Below are 22527 nucleotides of genomic sequence, written 5' to 3'. Positions count from 1 at the left end.
GAGGCGGGCGCTAGGGAGGGGCGAGGGGAGCGGCAGCGAGCGGGAGAGGGAGCCGGGAGGAAGAGGGAGAGGACGAGGAGCGCCTGGCGGCCGGGTTGGCTGCGGCCGCCCAGAGGCTCCTGCCAGTCCTCCCACCGACTACACCCCGGGAAGGAGGAGCTTCAGGCGCGCACAAGGCGTCAGAATCCTCAATTTCCAACTTAGCATCTTGGCAGGACCTTTGCGAAGCCAAAAGCGAAGCCCCCCAGTGCAAAGAGCGAGGGGGAAAAAGAGAAAGCAACAAGGGAGGGGGGGAAACCCTGCCGGAGCGAGCGAGGCGAGCAGAGGAGCGGGCTCATCGGTCGCAGCCGGAGGCGCGCGGGAAGCCAGCGAGGAGGCGCCGCGGGCCGGAGCCCGGGAGCCGGGGCCCGAGGAGCGGCGGCCGGGGGCAGCCGGAGACCAGGTGCCCGCCCGCTCGCCCTCGCAGGGCGCCGCCCGGCTCGTTGGCGGCCGCGGCGCGGAGCGCCCCATGCCCGTGTGTGGCCATGTCCTACCCGCAGGGCTACTTGTACCAGCCGTCCGCCTCGCTGGCGCTCTACTCTTGCCCGGCGTACAGCACCAGCGTCATCTCGGGGCCCCGCACGGATGAGCTCGGCCGCTCGTCGTCGGGCTCCGCGTTCTCGCCCTACGCCGGCTCCACCGCCTTCACGGCGCCCTCGCCGGGCTACAACTCGCACCTCCAGTACGGCGCCGACCCCGCAGCGGCAGCTGCCGCCGCCTTCTCTTCGTACGTGGTAAGTGAGCGGGAGCCTGGGCGGGCGAGGGCAGCTGGGGCCGCGCGGGGCGGGCGGGGGCTGCGGGGGACTCGGGCCTCGGCTTCACCGCGGACCGTCCCACCGAGCCTCGCGGCCCCTGCGAACTTGGGCGATTGTCTCCCTCGGCTTCGCCCGGGTCTCGGGCTCAGGAGTTGCACGAAGAGGAGAGCCGCGTCTTGCTCGGATCGCTAACTTGCCGGAAGGGGTTTTTTTGGGGGGGAGTCGCTTCAAAGAGCAACATTTGGTTCAAACGTGAGCTCTAGGCCGTCCTGCACATTTTACTCTATTTCATTTTGCGGGGTTTGGCTATTTGGAGAAAAGTAGTTCCTAAGAAATAGATCCGAAATCTGAACAGAAGCGTGCTCGGTCTGTGTAAATGTGTTTGGCCTCGCCTTTAATTAGTCCTCCAAAATGTTGCAAATCCGTAATCCTATCTTCGCAATCCGATTTGGAGGTATTAAATTTCTGAAAAGTCGGGCGAGCTGCGGTGCATCCGGGATTTTTCGGCCGGGTGCACTTTCTGGAAAAGCGCCGTAGCTTCGGTTTGGGGTAACAATTTTGGAGGGGTGGGAGTGCAGGGACAAGCCTTGGCTCTTCTTTTGCGTTTCTCTGTGGGGGAAAAAAATTCCTTGACTTCCTTTACTCACTACCCTTGTTTCTACTGCGCAGCCACTCGGGCGCAGAGAGCAGAGTCGCCGCCGCTGCCCGGGCCTCTCTCTGGGTAGAGGGGCCTGGCCTCGGTGGCCGGATCTGCTCACGCGGGGGAGGACATGCCCAGCCAGAGGGGGGCCTACCAGGTGCCGGGGATGCCAGGACTCCTCCAAGCGCCTCCAAGGACTCAGGGATTGGCGGCCTCCGCTTCCTTCTAAGGAGAAAGAGGGGTTGCCCCAGGGTCTGAGCCCTCCAGCCCTACCCCAGGGGAAGCCTGAGTGCGGGCCTCGCTGCCCGAAGACCCCTGGGCGCAGGGGAAGTGTGCTTCGGTCGCCCAGATGGCAACTGGGGACCACGGCCCACTCACGTTCTCTCTGCCCGTTCCCTGCAGGGCTCTCCCTACGACCATACACCGGGCATGGCAGGTTCCTTGGGGTACCACCCGTACGCGGCGCCCCTGGGCTCGTACCCGTACGGGGACCCCGCATACCGGAAGAACGCCACGCGAGACGCCACCGCTACGCTCAAGGCCTGGCTCAACGAGCACCGCAAGAACCCCTACCCCACCAAGGGCGAGAAGATCATGCTGGCCATCATCACCAAGATGACCCTCACCCAGGTGTCCACCTGGTTCGCCAACGCGCGCCGGCGCCTCAAGAAGGAGAACAAGATGACGTGGACGCCGCGGAACCGCAGCGAGGACGAGGAGGAGGAGGAGAACATTGATCTGGAGAAGAACGACGAGGATGAGCCCCAGAAGCCCGAGGACAAGGGCGACCCCGAGGGCCCCGAAGCAGGTTGGTGGACGCGGGGAAGGGTGTGTGGAGCCAGAGAGGGGCCTGGAGAGGGGCCGCCCAAGGCCTGGCGGTTGGGGACAGGGCTTTTTGCCTTTGCGGGTGGGGACCTGTGGCCTCCGAGCCTCTGACCGCCTGCGTTTCACCCGCAGGAGGAGCAGAGCAAAAGGCGGTTTCGGGCTGCGAACGGCTGCAGGGGCCGCCCACCCCTGCCGGCAAGGAGACCGAGGGCAGCCTCAGCGACTCGGATTTTAAGGAGCCGCCATCCGAGGGCCGCCTCGACGCGCTGCCCGGGCCCCCCCGCGCCGGCGGGCCCTCCCCGGCCGGGCCCGCGGCAGCGCGGCTGGCCGAGGACCCAGCCCCTCATTACCCCTCCGGCGCGCCGGCCCCGGGCCCGCACCCAGCCGCGGGAGAGCTGCCCCCCGGTCCCGGAGGGCCCTCGGTCATACAGTCGGCGCCGCCGCCGCCGCCGCAGGCGGTGCTCGCCAAGCCCAAACTGTGGTCTCTGGCGGAGATCGCCACATCCTCGGACAAGGTCAAGGACGGGGGCGGCGGGAGCGAGGGCTCTCCGTGCCCACCGTGCCCCGGGCCTGTAGCCGGGCAAGCCCTAGGAGGCAGCCGCGCGTCGCCAGCCCCGGCGCCATCGCGCTCGCCCTCTGCGCAGTGTCCCTTCCCAGGCGGGACGGTGCTGTCCCGGCCTCTCTACTACACGGCGCCCTTCTATCCTGGCTACACGAACTATGGCTCCTTCGGACACCTTCACGGCCACCCGGGGCCCGGGCCAGGCCCCACCACGGGTCCGGGCTCGCATTTCAATGGATTAAACCAGACCGTGTTGAACCGAGCGGACGCTTTGGCTAAAGACCCGAAAATGTTGCGGAGCCAGTCCCAGCTAGACCTGTGCAAAGACTCTCCCTATGAATTGAAGAAAGGTATGTCCGACATTTAACGCGGGCTGCGTCGGTCCCGGACTTTCCTAATTTATTAAAAAAAAGAAAACATGGCCTTGGCAGTTATTTTTCCATCAACATGAGAGAAAAGCAAAACTACCCCTCCTACTAAAAAGTTTATAGTACATGGAGATGGATGATATAAACATGTAAACATCTCCACACACCCCCAGAAATGTCTTAACCAACTGAAAAGAAAAATTTAAAAAAGGATTTGTATTAAATCTTATTCTGTATATTTAATGTAGCATTTTTGTATTTAAATTGATAATTCAATATCTTTGAAGTAAATTATGAAATTAAGACACCTGTACAGGCATTTAATGTTTTTTTGTAATATAAATATATACATTTGTGTTTCCCCCAAAACTGTTTCATAGTTTAAAAATACAAGTTTAATTTAATTTTTTTACACCTATTGATTTTTTCTGGGTATGAGCTAAAGTATTATTACAGAAAGGAAACAGGTTATATACTCTTAGATTTGAAAAGTAAAAGAAACTGCAGCCGCCTTTGTAAAATGCAAAATATTTAATTAAAAGAGATTTTAACATAATCAGAGCCACTCATTACTTGTTAGAAGCCTCAATAAACTGTCCATCGCCCTGGACAAAAGGTGCAAACTGCAACTTTTTTTCGAAGTGGGGAATGAAAGGTTCCACCGAACCCAGTTTGCCAGCGGGAAACCGTAATTAGGCTTCGAGCTCCAGGGAACCTGGCCCTGCCCGGAATGCAAATTTGGATCACTGATGCGGGCTGCTGTGGGGGGTGATTGGACCCTGGAGGAGGGACGAGAGAGACCCAAGTGTGTGCCCAGAAGGGAGAAGGGATGGCAAAGCCAGTTAGAGACACGCACCACCCGAGCTCCAACGCTTAACCTAATTACTTCCAATCAGTGTCGTGTTTTATGCAAAGCAATCAGCTGGTGAACTTTGCTAATGAGTTCGATTTTATGCCGGATTTAGCCCTTATTACTATTTCAAAGGTGCTCTGGGCTAATGCGGGCGGGAAGCAGTTGGGGGATGCCAAGGAGAAGGCTTTCCCAAGTCACTGTCGTCTCTGCCCCTTCAAAATTGGGCATTGATTTCTTCGCTGGATTTGATTAAATTAGTAAATGTTCCATCCGCGACCGTGCGGGGGGTAGGCGGCCGGGTAGATTCCCCGCGCAGCCGCGGGGCTGGGGCCGCGGGACCAGCGACGGGACGGTTCCCCCCTTTCACAGGTAGGTGTCACACTTGTCCTGAATTACAAGCCTGCACTTTGCGGAGTCGAAGATTGGCGATAGAGGGGGCGGAAGTGGGGGGAGGGAGCACCACAGGCGCTTGGGGGAAGCAAGGGGAGCCCCGGATGGACCAGAAGAGCCCCCCGCCCCACCCCACGGACCCCTTTTTGGACAAGAGGCATTCAGCAGTTAAAGGACATTTGAGGCCATTGTGGACTTGATCAGGCTTGTCGTCACCTTAGCACGTCTCCCATCGCAGATTCAAGAGTCCCGAGTAGCTGCAAAAGTATTTCTGAGGTTTTATTTTCTCCGTTTAATCCCGCACATTTCATCTCAAAATGAAGTCAGGTCGGGTCTCAATCGCAAACGAGAAAGAGATACCGCCCTGCCCCCGAGGCCCGCTGGCACTGTCGGCGCTCCAGTCTCCATTTTGCGCTGGAGATGGAGAACCGCGGACGTGTGGGATTTCGTGGGAAATTTTCACTGGTCGGGGAAGGGGAGGCTTTAGAGCAAAAACATACGCCAGCGAGGGAAATTAATTTGCTCTATTAAACCCAAGCCTGAGTGTAGAGAGAATGTGTTTGCACATAACACTGGTTTAATTAGACTAAATCAAAATGCACATATTTGCATTTCTACTCAAGACTACTTTAACCCTAGTTGGTTTTTTAAACACCGCCCAAACTTTCACCGGAGTTTTTACTTTTGCTACTTTTTCTTTTTCCTTTAAACGTGCAACGGGGATCCTTTAGCTTATTCGAATTTGAACAAGTTTGAAAGCAGCATTGTCCAGATGTTTTGGCGAACAGCAGTCGACTTCAGAGTTTAAATTAGAAAATTCATGCAAGCGAAATGGTTTCAAAGTTGGAAGTGTGAATGATTAAATATGCATGAGACGATCGTATTTTACTTTGACCTTTTAATTATAAATGATTTTTTTAAACAATTGAATTCCAGAGATGACTTGCCCTACCCCCCGCGCTCCAATCCCCTCCATCCACAACCGCCCCCCGCACACACAGCTCGGTTCACAGTCAGCTTTCCCCCCCCTGTTGAATATGCAACCCCAGGAATCACCTTCTCTTCTAAAAAAGTCAGAAGAATAGGCCAGTCCCCTTCTCTTAAGAGAGAGTTTAAGGACGACATCAACTCTGCGGGATTTGGAAACACTGGCCCTAAACCCTGCCCAACGATTTTAAAAAGAAAATTACAGGCCTCCTTGAGTTCCCGGGAATATGCAAATGGCGAGGCGCGGGCCTCCCGGGTCTGATTGCCGAGGCTCGGGGCTGGGAGCCGAATGCCCGCGGGGGCTGCCTGGGAACTGGAGCCGCGCACCGGGAAGCCCGCGGCATTTCTCCCCACCGAGGGGCTGCGGGAAGCGCCTCCAGCTGGGCAGCGAAACCGCCAGAGGTTGGAAGGCTGATGCCCAAATTCGCTGTCCCCTGCTCGCATCCCTCCTACTCTTGGCCTCTAGAGTTTTCTTTGCGTACTTCGCCCTAAGGACAAGCCCCAAATTAAGTTTAGGGTTTTCTCCTTTGCAGAGCTGGGGTTCGCTGGCCAGTGGTTTTTCTGGTGTGTAGAGACTTTTCAGTTTGGGGGCGGCCTGCCGGGCGGATCGAGGTATGTGCGGTTAAGACATGTCTCCCGCGTTTAATCCCAGAAATAGAGGCTTGTCTGTAAGGTTCCAAGTCCCTTCTAGAGCCTCTGAGCCTCTGTTTGGCCGCATCTTGGGCCGTGTCGAAGGCGATGCTCTTTGCAAGGGGCGGTGGGGCGGTGGGGCGGGGAGGGCGAGGGGGGAAACCTTCCGGCTGTGCCAGGGGTTTGTTCGCACACTTGAACTGGGGCGTGTAAATTACGCGATGCGAAGCAGCGCCTAAAACACCTCGGTGCTGGGGTTGCGCGGCATTTGTCACCTGGCGCTTGGCTGCGCTGGTTCCAGTACCCAAACAGAGGCTAGCCTGGCACTAAGGGTGACTAGGAGTCTCTGAATCTCGCAAAAGAGTTGCTGAGTCCAGCAACAGAGGCCGCGGGATCACTGAGTGGGGTCCCTGAAGTCAGCCCCCGCCACCCGCACCGGGCAGCTCCAAACCGGAGACCCGCTGGGTTTCTTCCCTTTTCCCCTCTGTGCGCGGCAGAATCAGCTTCTGGGATTTGGGGTGAGAAGCCAACAGCCCAGTCAGTCCCCGAGGGCTCAGAGAGGCTGAGGCTGCAAAAAGGGCCCTTTTTCCTCCCCACTCCTCGGATCCGGGAGCCAGTGCCCGAACTGTTGTTCTTAGGCCTGGGTGAGGAGACTTCATCGAGGCCTCCTGGTTGCAGACCCCTCGGGGTCCTCTCATTTCCCTCCGAGATGCACGCAGGTCTTGGAACCTGGAAGATTGAGGGGCTGGGGTAAGGTGGTCGTGCGTGCGCTTTCAGAACGGGTGGTGCCTACCAGCCCACCTGTTCCGCTTCGCAAGCTGCCAACCCCGGGCAGAGACACAAAATAACGCCCTTGCAAAGCGCCCAAAGTGAAAGGAATGTGCTTGCGCTCCCAAGAGGGAGACGCAGGCGGATGCAGTTCAGGAAGGGCGCCGCCTACTGGTCCCCGGGCGCCCTGCGGCTCGCAGAGAGGAGGAGTTAGGCGACACCCGGCCGTGCCCCCTCCCCAACCCCCTTCCGCGGGGTCCTTAGCTCTGGACCCCAAGAGGGTCAAATGTAAACTGCCCCGCCACCCCACTCGCTTCGGCCTGGGACCCAGAACCCAGTTAACACTGGGGATTCGGGAAGTAGGGCCTGCGACCAAAAGAGGATTAACCCTGCAGATGCCTGCCATGGCTGGGGCACAGTCTTTACAAACCAGCGGCAGGCAGTTGAGCAATCTGCGGGCGGCCGGAGCAGCCTGCCGGTGGGGGCCGCCGCCGCGCGCAGCCCGGGCATTTCGGGTGCTCCCGCTTGGCTTTAGGGGCACGCATTCCGTTTCAGCGGGCCTTCCCACGCCCGGCCTCTGGGCCCCCACACAGTTTTTTATTTGTGGTTTGGCATGTCGCGGGGTCTACCACGAAGCCGCGGCCCCCAAAGATCATTTCTATCTTTTGACCTGTGGGTTAGACATCTTTAGGAAAGGAAAAAATAAAACTACCCTCGAATTCCTCAAACAAGGTTTAGAGCGCATCTTTAATGAGATCGGCGTGGCAAAGCTTGAGGTGCTCACCAGGACATGCCCTCTACCCCTCCTGAAGGTGTCCCCGATCTCCCCTCGGGCCAGGACGTTGGGGGACAGCGGGAGGCGCTCCCTCTGTTTGGCTGTTCGCATTCCTTTGCCTCTCGGCCGCCGAATAGGAGGGAAATCGGCCGGACCCGGATCTTGCCCCCTGCTCATTCCCCTAAACTGGCCAAAGCTGGCGGACTGTCCGTAGACCCACCCCGCGGGTCTCCCTTTTGGAACAGGCCGGAGCGGTTCTCCTTTTCGTTTTCGCTCTAAATGCGCCTTGGGTCCCAGGCACCAGGTGGGGCCCAGGTTGTGGCCTAACACGATCGCCTCGGGGGCCAGGAGGCAGCTCCGGGCTGCACACCTAGCCCTGGCCGGGGCCCCTCCGGGCCGTTGGGGATCTCTGGCCTCCAGTCGGCCTCAAGCCCCAACCCTAGGTCCCTAAGGCCACCCTCCGGGCCGCGCTCGTTTCCGGCGCCCGGAGGAGCCCGGCGCTCCCAGACGCCACTTTTCCCAGTGAAATCTGCTTTTATTTGCTCCGAGCAAACCCCGGGCTCTCAGCGCTCCCGCCTGATGGATGCAAATGTAAATGTGCACTTATTTAATTGGATCAGGCCCCAAGATAAAAGAGATAAACGGCTCCCCGTTTGCTAACTTATTTTCCGAGGCAGCGCCGCGTGGAGGGGAAGCTGATGAAGGAGGGGCGCGTCGCCGGGCGCTCGAGCTCTCCGCGGCCGTGCGCGCTGGTCAATCGGTTCGGCTAGGACCGCGGCTCCTCTTCCATCTCCTCTACCCGCCTGGTAGGATGGGCTTGCTACCTTCGTTGCACCAGGACGGGAAAGTGAGAAGGTGCGGCTTTGGCTTCGCGCTTGCAAATACCCAACCATTCGCCACAATGTTCTGCGGTTTATTCCCCTCTCCTTTCATTCCCAACTCCCTATACTGGAGTCCTACTGGCCAGGCCCATTCGATGGAAAAATCCTTTCCTGCTCCCCTCCCCAGGCGTCGTCTTTCACCCCATGTGGCTAGGGGCACGAAAAAGGCCAGGCGTGTCCCCCACCTCTAGTCACCAGGGTCCCGTGGAGCCGCCCTTCAGGCGCGGAGAACCTCTTCTCTGTTCCCAGACGGCTCTCTTTGATCCGCGGATTTCTTTCAGGACTGGCATGGACACACCCTCTCCCCAATAAAGTATGCCCGCAATACACATAACCCTTCCATGGTTTCAAAGGGTCGCAGAACCCCGACATCCAGACTGTATGAGGGGAAAGGGCTACCTGGTTCTCCCCTCCCCTGGGCGGGGGTTCAGAACTTCCGCACCAGTGCGTCTGTCTCCTTAACCCTGGGAGAAGTTCGTTACCCGATTTTGATCCTCGGTGTTTCCAACAGTTTCTTTTCTGTTTAGAAGGGTTGGGGAGCAGGTAGGGGTGGGTGAGGGCAAAAGGGCGGCTGAGACGGACTGCGGAGGGTGGGTGCAAAAGAGCTGGGGAAAGGGGGCGCCCTAGGCCGAGACACTCGCCAGGTAGCCGTCGCAAGCTAGGCTGGGCAGGGCTGGGCCTGGTGAGGGCCGGCTGGCCCGGGCGGCCCGGCCGCGCCCCATTCCCAGTGCGCTGATGGATTGGCTTGTCAGGAGAGCTCTGTGCGCGGAGCCCATCAGAAAGCACTTACCTCGCTAAACTGAAATTACTGTCTTTTCAGGGGCTAATTTGTGTAACTCCCATGGAGGGGCTTGGAGGGGGTTTGATGAGGCATAAAATGATGATTAATGAATTTATTGGCCACTGCTCATCAAACAAGGGCTGGAGAGCTCCGGTGCGCACCAGCGGCCTGTCGGAGGCGCTCCACACAGCTGGGGTTCCACCTCGGTGGATTCAGCGTCTTCAAGGATTTCCATTTGCATCCATCCTCAGAAACACCGAGGATCAAAATCGGGTAACGAACTTCTCCGAGGGTTAAGGAGACAGACGCAGTGATGCTGGGTGCTTTCCTTTCCTTAGCCACCTTTTGCTGACTATCCTTATATTTGGGGTATGGGCTCCAGCCATTCCACCATCCCAGCAGGTTGTCGGCTCTAGTGTGGGGTGGGGGATGGGGGGGGGCGGGAGGGACTCCTGTGGCAGCAGGTTCAGGGGTGGACAGCCCCGCTCCAGTGTTCTAGAAACCCGGACTTGAGTGTGACCAGGGCATCCCAGGCAGCATGTAGGCTGGAGATGTAGGCTGTTGTCCAGAGGCATTATAGCTTACTGGTTGGGCCCTTTGGCCTTGGTGACTCAATCCTACCTCTGCAATTTAATAAGCTGTGTGTCCCTGGGCAGATCACATAACCTCTCTGAACCTCAGTGTCCCCTTCTGTACAATGGCATGTACCACCTGTTTTGTGAGGATTCTAATGGGTGGCATGTGGTCATCCTTTGATATCGTTATTATGGTCATACTCTTTTAAGACCTCACTTCGCTGAAGATGCTAGCTGAGACCTGAGGGTGGAGGAGGAAGGGAGGAAGACTTGAGGCTTTGGGTTCTGACTTGGGGAAAATCCTGCCAGCATGGCTGATGTCCTGTAGGACTCTTCCCTTTCCTGTCTCCCTGGAATCTGTATATTACTCTCTGGAACTTGATTAAGGGGGGCAGTGGGGAGCCTGGGAAGGCAGCTCTGACCTTTGGGAGCTGACTAGACCTGGCTTGGTATCCCCTCCAGGGGCAGAACTGAATTTCCGGTTAGCCCACAGGACAGTTCACGGCTGTTCTCATTCACACAGAACCCACCCTTTCTCTACAGGCTCCTGTCTTTTGGAGTGTGTCCTGAGGGCCTCTGAGCTACTTCCCCTAGTCTGAATCAAAAACCTGCAGCCCATAAACTTATAAACTCAGCTTGGAGTCTTTGCCTCCCCTACCTACCTGTACCCCCCACAGCGCGCCACCCACATCTCCCAACAACAGGCTATACCTTTGTCTCCCCAGGACTTGCTGCCCTGCTGAAGCAGAGCATGGGGAAGCCCTTGGCAGTGACCAATCCAGTGGAAAGCTTAGGCTGGCCTCCATATTAGTGCAGCTCCACTTAACCATATCTTCTCTCTCTCCAACATACATTAATTGAGCATCTATAATGTGCCAGATACATTGTTCAAAGTGCTGATGATGCAGCGAGCAACAAAGCAAAGTCCCTGCCCTCCTGGAGCTTACATTTTAGAGGGAAGGACAGAAAGTAAACAAATAAGTGTGATAGTGGCTAATCACCATCTCCAGGTGATGAGCATTAGGAAAAAAAAAATTAAGGCAAGGCAGGCTGGGAAGCATCGCCTGGGAGGGGGCATTTGAGCGGAAAAGTTGGGGGGATAGGTGCGTCTGCAAGCATTTTCATTCAATCGTGTCTGACTCTTTGTGACCCCATGGACTGAGGCCTGCCAGGCTCCTCTATCTATGGGATTTCCCAAGCAAGAATACTGGAATGGGTTGCCATTTCCTCCTCCAGGGGATCTTCCCGATCCAGGGATCAAACTCAAGTCTCCTAAATCTCTTGCGTTGGCAGGTGGATTCTTTACCACTGAACCACCTGAAAAGGACAGGCAGATAATCAGAGGGAGAGAGTTCCAGGCAGAAGGCATAGCAGATGCAAAGATCCTGAGGTAGGAGCAAGTTTGAGCAACGCAAGATTTTTGAGGGAGGGAATTAGACCAAGGCAAAGCAAGGTTCACATTATATGGGGCCTCATCGGTCCATGTGAGATCTTTGGATTTTATGATGATAGAGAGGGAGGAAGTGAGGGAGGGAAGGTTTTCAGGGGAGAGACAGGATCTAAGTTATGTTTTAAAGGCATCCCCAGGTATGAGGAGCTGAGACTCTGGAAGGGGGAGAGTAGACACAGGGACCAGTTAAGAAGCTGATGGAGAATTTTGGGGGCAGGTGATGGAATTCAGTCTTGGGCCAGCATGGTAGCCAGGGAAGAGGGAAGAAGCAGTCAGGTCTGGGCGATATTTTGAAGGTAGGGTCAACAAATTTTGCTGGTGGGTTGGATCTATAAACACTCTTGGGAACAAAAGAAATGAAATTGTGGGTGCCTTCAAGAATTTGAACCTGAAAACCCAGAGGCATGGAGTTGCCATTTGCTGAGATGGCCAACAGTAAGGGAGGAGCAGGGATTTGTTTTTTTTCAGAGAAGGGGTAGTAAGATGAAGATGCTCCCTTGACCTGATACCCAAGTCCTTTGGCCCAAAGGAGTTGCTGTTAACATGCTGGCAATGCAGTGGCAAAGGACTTGGTGTCCGGGCCAAACCCTGAAGTGAACAGATCGTACCTCCTGAAACCGGAGATCTCAGAACTTTCTAGTTCAGTTCCCTTTTTATTCCTGTCTTTTTTTCCCCTTTTAAAAAAAAAATCAGTGGAGAAACTGAGCTTTAGGAAGTGAAAATGACTTGCCCAAGCTCACATAGAGAGTTTATGCATGCATGTGTGCTAAGTCGCTTCAGTCGTGTCCAACTCTTTGTGATCCTATGGTGAGCCCTCCAGGCCCTTCTGTCCATGGGATTCTCCAGGCAAGAATACTGGAGTGGGTTGCCTTGCCCTCCTCCAGGGGATCTTCGCAACCCCAGGGATCAAACCCTCGTCTCTTATATCTCTTGCATTGGCAGCAGGATCTTTACCACTAGCGCCACCTGGGAAGCCCCACAGAGTCTATAGGCAGAACCAAATGGAAACCCGAGTCTCCCAACTCCTAGGCTGTGTTCGGCGCTCTCTCTGTCTCAGCCAAGCTAAGATCTTGCCGATATCTGTATTTTAACCGAGAACTCCTGGAAACAAAATGCCTTAACAGAGAGGAATGAATTTATAATGGTGGAATCTCAGACACTGTGACAGGCTGTCAAGGGAGATATTTTTAGGCTGGGCCAGGAAACATCTTAGCCCTCCTCCAACGCTGCTGGGGACGGGCTGCCTCCTCAGGACTCCGTGTGTGAAGTACAGATGAGGGAAAAGCTAGGAGTGTGTCATCTCCCCCAGACACTCACCAGCAAGGAAGGGCTAGGACCGCTGCTCCTGCCAGGGAGTGTTTACTTCCCTAAATAATTGCCATCTGAAAAGATTTGCTCATTTCTCCTGTTGGAAGTAACTGCCTGCCCGCCCACAATAATCTCACAGAATGCAAGCGGCAAATGGATGTGCCTTCGCCCATCACTTTACAGAGCAACTTCTAGCAAACAGATGTGAGTTGGGGACAAGGACTTCAATCATGAGTCTTTCATGCATTTATTTTGCATTTCCTCTTTCTTTTTAAAACTTAAAAATAATTTGTTCTTGTTGTCAATTAGTTACTAAGTCGTGTCCAACTTTTTTGTGACCTCATGGACTGTAGGCCGCCAGGCTCCTCTGTCCATGGGATTTTTCAGGCAAGAATACTGGAGTGGGTTGCCATTTCCTTCTCCATCTTCTTTTTTTTTTTTTTTTGATGTCTCAGTTTGACTGTTTTTGCTTCCTCCAACCCCTCAATCCTTTTCTTGAGTCCTTGTGTTTTATATATGGTCATCAGCTCGGGGATTTTTTTTTTTTCCTGTAAAAACTATTAGTGGCTTTGTCCCCAGGGGAACCCACAGGCCCTTAGAAACATCATCTCAACATCTTTCGAGCAGAGTGAGACATCTGTTAGCCCTAGATTCCAAATACCCTCACAGTTCCAGAACATACCAGACACCTTCCCAGCTAACACAGTTTGACATCAGACTTACCACACAGTTGTCATTTCTGAGACTTTTTTTTTAGATCTAAACCACAAGTTTTTTTTGTTGTTGGTTGGTTGATTGGTTGGTTTTGTTTGCCTTCTATTTGTATCCAGCATCTAAATCTAAACCCTGTGGTAATAGGTGGCCCTTATTCTAAACATTCATACGTGCAAAGTTCTCCATGGCTAGTTGAGGACTGACTCTTGGATCACATAAAAGAGTGGATGAGTGGTGACTTGGAGAAAAGGGCTCGTTTGGAATAAACACCACCTCTTTACTCTCATGAAGAATGTGGTAGAAATCGTTGGCCTGGTTTATTTTGGTTGGTGGAGATTATTTTTTCTCTCCAGATTTGTTTTTTCTTTCCTACCTTCTTTTAAATTTTTTCTTTGAACCTGGTAAATGCCTGACAATTTCTAGAAAATGTCTGAGAAGACTCCGTAGGACTCAAAATTGCAAGGAAAGAACCCTTACCTTGCTCAGTGTTCCCTGAAACTTACTCATTTGAGCCCCACCCACCCAATACTTGTCATCACCCTGACTCTTGAAACTACTATTTACAGAATAATTTCCTTCGAATTTTGTCACCATTTCCTTATATTGAAAGGAATGTTTATACCATCACAGTTGCTGAAAAGCTAGTATCACTTGTCATCAGTGGAAGACAATGATTGCAAAACTAATTAACTTAGTGAAGTTCTTGGCTGCCTGGGCTTTGAAGGCAACTGGCATCTCTTAGGGTCTCTGGTTGTTCTAGAGATTTCCCCCGACCCCAGTGCTTCTGCTTTGCCCATGATTGTGTGTCTCCTCCTCCCCGCTCCCCCCGCCAGAGATGTGCTTACTACACTTTGAAAAATAGTAACTGATCATTTTATAGAAATGGAAACTCAGGCCCTGAGAGGTAAAACCATTTGCTCAAGATCATGCAACTGGTTGGTGACAGAGCAGTCAGAGATGCCTGCTTCCTGTCCGCACCCTATCCCCCATGCTCTTTCCTAATTAATCCCCTGCACTGTAACCCTTATGGCTTCCCAGGTGGTTCAGGGGGTAAAGAATTCACCTGCAATGTAAGAGATGCAGGTTCGATCCCTGGGTCAGGAATATCCCTGGAGGAGGGCACAGCAACCAACTCCAGTATTCTTGCCTGGAGAATCCCATGGACAGAGGAGCCTGGAGGGCCACGGCCCATAAGAGATCACAAAGAGTTGGACACGACTGAAGTGACTGAGCATGCACTGTAATCCTTATCTCCAGGCGTGCTTCTGCAGGAGCAGGACTGAGATGGGAAGATCGTTAGAAACCTGCTAAGCTTTTGTTCCTTCCATTCCACTGGTTCTGCAGGGCCTGAGTCTCTTTTATTGTAGGTCATTTTGAGGGGGGGGGTGTTTAAGAACTTCCCAGGTGGCAAAGAGGTAACGAATCTGCCTGCCAATGCAGGAGACACAGGAGACGAGGGTTCGAGAAGAGTCAGGAAGATTCTCTGGAGGAGGAAATGGCAACCCACTCCAGAATTCTTGCCTGGAAAATTCCATGGACAGGGGAGCCCAGAGGGCTGCAGTCCTTGGGGTCGCCAAGCGTCGGGCAACTTCGTGATTGAGAATGCACACTTTAGGGATAAGAGGCTAAGATCTACACACCAATATGCTCTTTGACACCATGAAAGACTCTAGTCCTTCTGTGTTCCTTCTGCAGGGCAAGAAGAGAGGGTTAAAGCCTCCAGCTCTGAGCAAAGTTTGGGGAAGGGGTGGGTGAGCTTGAGGACATGGATGCATTGCCCTTTGAGAGGTCCCTGACCCTTCAGTGCCCCCTTTGCCAGGTGCTTACAAATGGGAGGTCCCCGTCTCTCTCCCCTTCTTCCTAAAGCCAACCAAAGAGACACATGGGAACTTCGTTCAGTGCTATCAAGTAGAGGGCTGTTGGGTTTGCAGCTGTAATGTCACTGGAAGTTAAGCCCCCCCACAAACACACACCTTGTCCCTTTCCCCTCTTCTCTTTTCTGTCTGGGCGAGGACCTTCAGCCTAGCTTGTTTATTGCACAGGCCCTCCCCAACCTGCCCAGAAGCTCTGCCACACCTCTCAAGGCTGCTGCAGCGCACCCAGCCTACTCCCAGTGCCACCCCCTGCCCCTGCTCCAGGGCACTCATCTCACTACCTGAATTATACCTCCAGCCAGAAGGACTTCAAGTAACACAAATTCAAAATGTCCCAAACTAGGTTATTTTGTTCTTTTCAATGCAATGGTAGATGGGATTGTTTCCTCAATGTCTATGTTTCCTTAATTTCTATATATGCGATAGAGTACTATTCAGCCCTTAAAAAGAAGAATGAAAATTTGTCATGTGCAACAACATGGATGGACTTTGAGGGTATTATTCCAGAAAGTGAAATCGGTGACACAGAAAAAGACAAATACTGTCTGATATCACTGTGTGTGTGTGTGCGTGTGTGTGCGCGCGTGTGTGTTGGAGTCATGTCTGACTCTTTGCCACCCTATGGACTGTAGCACACCAGGATCCTTTATCCATGGGATTCTCCAGGCAAGAATACCAGAGTGGGTTGCCATTTCTTTCTCCAGGGATCTTCCTGACCCAGAGATCAAACCCCGGTCTCCTGCGTGTGAAATCTAAAAAATACAAAAACTAGTGAATATAACAAAAAAGAAGCAGACTCACAGACACAGAGAACAAGCTAGCTGTTACCAGTGGGGAGAGAGAGAGAAGAGCAATATAGGAGGAGGGAAGTAACAGATACAAGCTAGTAGGCATAAAATAAGCTACACGGATATATTGTACAACACGAGCAATATACCCAATATGCTTATAGTAACTGTAAATGGAGAATAAACTTTAAAATTTGTGAATACTATATTGTATATCTATAATATATAATATTGTACATCAACTATACGTTAATAAAAATAATTATATGTGTATATATATATAAGAATAAAGCCATATAAAATGACAGATGAAAAAAAGTGTCCCAAACTAAAGTCTCCTCCTTCCCATTCCTAGCCTCACCCCAGATCTTGGTTTCTCTTGCCGTCCTTCACCCAGTGACCCAGCGGAAAGACTTCAGAAATGTGCCAGCACTTTGTTTTCCCCCGTGCTTCACATGCATGCACTCCTCAAGTCCTACGGATCCTTCTGAGGAGTCTTATTCAACTGTCTCTCCCACCCGCAGCACTGGTCTGAGCCTCACCATCCATCACATTGACCATCACATACCCTCCTGAAGGCCCTCCTGCCCCAGCCATCTCTGCAGAACCAACATAGAGACCAAAGCCTGGAGCATCCTGGGTATTCAATACATGCCGATGGAAGTGAAAATGAAGAAGTGCACCCCAAGCCAGGGTACTTAGATTTCCTATAGAAATATGAATTTTGAAACTGTTGTGGAGTCAGACAGATGGAAATTCAAATCTTGACTGTACTCTATTATCTGGGGTATCTTGAAGAACCAGATTAGACAATCAAGAAATCTAAACAGAGAGGCCCAGGATCTGTGGTGGTTGAGAAGGTAAACTCTGCTGGGTGCCAGACTTCTTGGATTCCATTCCCATCTGTGCTCTCTGTCAGCTATACAACCCTGGGAAAGTTTCTCAGCCTCTCTGAAATTCAGCATCTGCATCTATACAACAAGAATAATACAGTACCTACCTCATTGCTTGTTTAAATGTTAGAGTGAAAGTGAAAGTCACTCAGTTGTGTCCAACTCTGTGACCCCATGGACTACACAGTCCTTGGAATTCTCCAGGCCAGAATACTGGAGTGGGTAGCTGTTCCCTTCTCCAGAGGATCTTCCTGATCCAGGGATCAAATCCAGGTCTCCCACATTGCAGGTGGATTCTTTACCAGCTGAGCCACCAAGGAAGCCCAAGAATACTATAATGGGTAGCCTATCCCTTCTCCAGGGGATCTTCCCGACCCAGGAATTGAACTGGGGTCTCCTGCATTGCAGGCGGATTCTTTACCAGCTGAGCTACCAGGGAAGCCCAAATGTTCAAGAATGAGGATTAAATGAGATAATGGATGCAAAGCCCACTGAAACCCATGGTGAACTCTCAAGAAATGTGAGCACTTACCATTATTACTTACTACATATGGTTTCCTATGATTGAAAATGACTTCATCTGAGAACTTCTAAAATTGGGTAGCATGTTTTCTTCAGTTCTTAACCACTTCACATCTTTTTGCTGACCAGCAATGGTTAAAATGGCTAGAGTTTAAAAAAAAAATAGCTTAAGAATCACTCCTCAGAACATTTTCATTACTTAAACTTTTTGCTGACTCATCTGTTCTGTGGTAACTGAGTCTCTCTTTACCAATAACTTTAATTACATCAATCACTCATTTCCAAAATTGCTGAATAATGAAAACTCCTAGAGGTGACACCATGGACTTCTGTCACAAAAGCAGGGACTTTTGGAGGGAGATAGAATAGAAAAAATAGCAGTCAGTACTTCAAATAGGGAACACAATCTCACTACTGAAGTAGTCAGTACTTCAAATGTTTAGCTTTCATGATTTACTATCTGTCCATCTATCTCTCTATTATTTTATAATTAGGAATGACAAGTCACAACTTCCTGAACTGAATGGAGTGGAATTTGTTTCCTCTTCTGACATTTCTTAATCACGTCTCCACCTTGATGATAAGATAAATGATGTTTGAGAATTCCAGCACCTATTCCTTTGCTAAAAGCTGCTAATCAATTGCATAGAACAGCGGTTAACATAATACCTAAACAATTATTTTGCTATTGATAATAATAGCTACCTCATTGAGCTCTTAGTGTATACTAGTTATTCTACTGAAGGTTTTACATACATGAGCTCAGTAAAGCCTCATCAAACCTAGGGAGTATGTATTATTATTAGGCCTATTTTATAGGTGAAGAAACTGGGGCACTGAGGTTTACTTGCCTGAGTCAGTGTCAAAGTGAGATATGAACCTAGGAATATCTGACTCTTGTTTTTTGTGCCTAGATGGATCCAGGAGGGAGTTGCTGTGTGTTCTTTACAGTTTTAGGCGGTAGTTGTTTTTCTGGCTACTTTGTGGGTCAATTCTACTGTGAGTAGAAGAAGTTACCTGCTATCTGCTGAGCTTGAAATGCTATCTGCTGCTACAGAGAAGCGGTGATCCTCAGTGTGATGAGGGCCAGACTGATGGTGGGGAGGGGGTTGGCATGCATCTCACAAAACCCCTCCCTGATGAGTATGCTCTTCCTTCCTCCTGTCCCCTTCAGCCCTTGTCCTTTCCCTCTGGGACTGTAACATCAGCCTCCTAATAGGTCTCTCTGTCTCCAGGCACTCTCCCATCTTTGCATCTACATGCTCTTGCCTTATTAGCCAGGAGACAGTAGCCAGGGGAGCTACAGAAGGTTGTAGAGTGGGAGAGTGACAAAATCTAAGCGACATCTCAACCCATTGAAGTCTCAATTCCCTGCTCTGTCTTTGAAGCTCTTCATCTGTCTGACCCCACGCGCCCATGTGACAAGACCCTTTTCTGGGTGTCTTGTGCTCTGGTCACACCGGCTACACAGTCACTTTCCAAGCCACTTGTCCCAAGCCTGGTTCCTTGGCATCAGAGCAACCACCCAGTCACCTGTTCAAATGCACTCTCCCTTCAGAGATTGTGTTCGGTTCTTCTAGAGGCTTCCAGGACTTTCTCAGTGGTTCCAGCCCCACACTACTCCCTCTCCAGGGGAGGTGCTCCTGGGGAGGAAGCATCAGGGAAGTCCTTCCTTCTTGCTTTTCTTGTTAAAAATTTTTCGACTTGGCTATTTGGGAGCATTTATGCTTCCATGCAAGTTTTAGGATGAATTTATCATGTTGAAATCATTGATTTTTGTTCTTTTTCCCTCAGTACTATGCCAGGTACAGCGTCTGAGCTTCAGGGTAATAGGGATTAGAGCATCCAGGTAATTCTCTGAGGATACAGATGGAGAAAGGAACCAGATGCATGCCAGATTCTACCAGGAAATCTGAGGGCCCAGGTGTCTTACCTTGGGTGCAAGGGAGAGGCAAAGGTGGGGGCTCCAGGCAGGATGAGGAAGGGGCTCACTACCTGCCCCTGGTGAGTGACCCTCACCTATGCCTGGTGTTCTTTGCAGGGTGAGGAACTGGTTGGGTGAGGACTTGTACCCACACCCAATGAAAGAGGTCTCCTCACTTTGATCAGGGTTCCCTTAATACCCGTGGCCCAGTCTTGAGCCCTATAGGGGGACAAGCACAGGGCATCCGGAGTACATCATGATGAGCAATGCAGCCTCGGGAGCCAGGATGCCTGGGTTCCTGCCCTCCACCCTCACCTCCCAGCTGCCCCACCTTAGCCAATGGCACCACCATCTAGAAACCTGAGACTCAGTCTCAGCTTTTCCTGTCTTCTCCAGATTGTCATCTCCATTTACCAAATCTAGATTCAGATTTGGTGGATTCAACGTCCTTAATTATTTTCTTGAGTCTCCACTTCCTTCCTGTTGCCAATGCCGGAATCCAGGCCACTGTCATCTCTCATCTCCTTAGTAGCCTCCCAGATCTAGTCCTATTCCCTGAAATTGATTTTGCCCATGAAGATAGATTGGATATGTGATGATATCATTCTTCTTCCTAACATATCTATCAGTTCTCTACTGCCCTCATCAAGGCTTAAACTCCTAAGTATGATATTCCTTTAATTATTAGGCTCTAAACCTACAAAACCATTTGTTATTTCTATGTACTATTTTGCCTCTGGGATTTTGCACATGCTGTTCCCTCTGTCATGCCCCAGTTCTCACTGTCTGCCCCCAACCTTTCTACAGTCAACCCCTAGATGGTGAAAGATTTGTGCTTAAAGTTCCCTCTTCCCTCAGCAATAAAGGAGCAAAGCAAGGGGCAAGCAAAACTACCTACTTGGGTGAACTTGGGTACTTAATTCATCTCTGAAGTTTGGTTTCTCTTTCTCTAAAATGGAGCACAATCATAATTATAAGGGTCCATTCTAGATAGACAGTTTAAAAGTCATAGGATTGTTTTGAGGATTAAAAGAGATCATTGAAGGCAATTTCACAAACCAGTGGGGAATAAACAGAGACACAAGACCCAGTCCTAGCCTTAAGAAACTTTCCATGAAATCAGATTCACACCAACACGGCTGACAGCTCCTGGAGAACCATTTCCTTCCTTCTCTTTTCCTAAAGGAACCCCACCCCTGTGTGGAGTGGCAACGTGCCCAGCCCTAAGGGATGGACCATTTATATCTGGGCCAGTTGTGATCATCCTATTCCCCTTGCCAGATGCTCACTTTCCCAAGCTACCTTGCAATGAGGAAGTCAGGTGACCCATTCTGGCCAATGAGACACGAAGAGAAATCTACTAATCTTTCTGAATCTCAGTCTCAACGTTTTTAAAATGAGGAGGTGGGATCAAAGACCAGTGTTGTTTAGTCCTCTTGTTTTTGTTTTTTTTAAGCAGAGAATCCCACTTTTAGTTCCAAAGAAATCTTACATGGAATGCTAATATTTAACAAACAGTGCACAATTACTCTAATTGAAAGGGAGCTTAGAGAGCACGGGAACTCCAGTGTAGTCTTAACAACCATGAAACGACACTTGGAAAGCCACTGGTTTGGAGCATCTCTACATCCTGTAGTGGATATGCATAATTTTATTTGTGTATATTTTTGGATACTTACTCTAGTCCAGCATTCTGAATTTCCCTTGGGAACCATCTGTCTTCACCTCTGGGTCTAAATGCTTTTGATGAACGTAATTCAAATTTGATTCTAGGGCTAGACATATGATTTAAGGCTGCCCAACATTCCATCCCCCTGGGTTCAGTGACTGGTTTAGGAATGTACACATGACCGAAAGTGGTCCAGATTGAGATCGAAGCCTCAGATTTTTACTAAATTTGAAGAGAGGTACAGGCTCTTTTTTCTCATGGAACTTTAACTTGGGTCTGTAAAGACCTGAAAACAAAGTCTACAAGGACAGGAACAGAGCTAAGAGATGGTAAAAGACCAGATGTTAGAGACTTTGAGCCCTTGGATTAAGTTTTGCCTGAAGACAGACAGACCTGCCACTGAATTTTAGTTTTGTGAGTCAATAAATTTCCTTTCATTTAAGTAGTCTGAGTTTCACCTTATATTTGCAACCCAAATTGTCCCAATAAATACAGATCCTTTCCATATCTAGAATCTTGGATCCTCTGAGAGGTATATATGAAAGCTGTTTCACAAACTTCTCAGTTTTTCTCCTCCTGGGCATGTGGGAGAATTGTCCTCCACTGGTTCTGAGAGAGGCAGGGCATATGCCTTCCTCTGCCAAGGAAATACATGTTATTTCCAGGTGGGTCTTTAAACATCGTGCACAATTTACCACGCTCTCTTTTTCCTTCCCATAATGATGTTCCAGATGGTGGAGCCTCTATCATCCTGGGTCCCAGACTGAGGACAACATGGAGCGGAAACCCCTGCTGACCCTTGATGGATACGCACCGTGAGCAAGAAATAAACCTTTGTTGTTTTAAGCCATTGAGATTTGGGGTCATTTGTTATAACAGCATAACTTAGCCTATCCTGAATAATATGTTCAGAAACATTCTCCTCCTCCTCTTTCTCCTTCTTCCCCTCCTTGTCCCTTCCTTTCCCACAGCTGCCCTGCTCTGCCCAGCAGTCTTATATAACTCTATTTCTTAACTTATCTTCTGTCAACAGACTATTAAAAGGCATCTGTGATTGGTCATCTCCTGCCTTCCCAGTGATATTTAAGTGAACCTTGGCAGGAGATCACCAGCCTGCCCCACAAGGCCATGTCCCTGGCATCATCAGCAGTGCCCATCAATTACAGCCGTCAGTCAGTAGGCCTCCCCAGCACTGGCCTCAGCAGGAGGCAACTTCCTAAGCAAATTATTGGATTCACAGGGCTCTGCATTCTGAAACAAAGCCTTCTCCAGGAATGCCCATTCATTATCTTAGGAAGATGAACAAGAGCCTAAAGTTTGTGCTATGGTAGTAGTAACAATACTCTGCCAACATAAAAAAAAAAATTGACAATTAAAATTAATTATATATGTTGGCCTTCATTGTTAATATGCAATTTCTAGAGCTTATCAGTCAATGAAGATGATGTACAAGATTCTGCAGCTGTGGTGAAGGTTTGGTGATGACTAAGTTCTTTGGAAAGCAGAAAAGTAAAACATTCCTGAAGCTTGAGTGTGATCATCTTTATGAATAGGTA

At 50.8% G+C, this 22527-nt stretch overlaps 1 protein-coding gene across 2 annotated transcripts; it reads left to right on the top strand.

Annotated features, from left to right (window-relative positions):
* The first annotated feature begins 56 nt into the window (after window positions 1-56).
* IRX5 (iroquois homeobox 5) lies at window positions 57-21782 on the top strand. Of its 2 annotated transcripts, XM_088830192.1 has the most exons (4): window positions 57-773; window positions 1837-2242; window positions 2392-3171; window positions 21703-21782. In XM_088830192.1, exons 1-4 carry the CDS (start codon window positions 525-527, stop codon window positions 21765-21767), a joined length of 1500 nt encoding a protein of 499 aa, XP_088686318.1. In that variant the 5' UTR covers window positions 57-524; the 3' UTR covers window positions 21768-21782. The 2 variants fall into 2 exon arrangements, with proteins under 2 accessions (XP_088686318.1, XP_055268729.1); XM_055412754.2 differs by lacking the exon at window positions 21703-21782 and having other exon boundaries at window positions 64-773; window positions 2392-6018.
* Window positions 21783-22527: the final 745 nt, after the last annotated feature.

This window comes from Moschus berezovskii, chromosome 22 (genome assembly GCF_049115385.1).
Source record: "Moschus berezovskii isolate FMDL1 chromosome 22, NW_MosBer_1.0, whole genome shotgun sequence".
In the NCBI taxonomy this organism is placed as follows: Eukaryota; Metazoa; Chordata; class Mammalia; order Artiodactyla; family Moschidae; genus Moschus; species Moschus berezovskii.
Note: the sequence above shows the minus strand (reverse complement) of the source record. Positions and strands in the feature narration are given on the sequence as shown.

What these genes read in the sequence shown, in the direction of transcription:
- IRX5 (XM_088830192.1), top strand. Translation starts at nt 525, where the DNA reads ATGTCCTACCCGCAGGGCTACTTGTACCAGCCGTCCGCCTCGCTGGCG. An exon ending in CCGCCTTCTCTTCGTACGTG is followed by an intron (nt 774 to 1,836) that starts GTAAGTGAGCGG and finishes CGTTCCCTGCAG; the next exon opens with GGCTCTCCCTACGACCATAC. An exon ending in CCCCGAGGGCCCCGAAGCAG is followed by an intron (nt 2,243 to 2,391) that starts GTTGGTGGACGC and finishes TTTCACCCGCAG; the next exon opens with GAGGAGCAGAGCAAAAGGCG.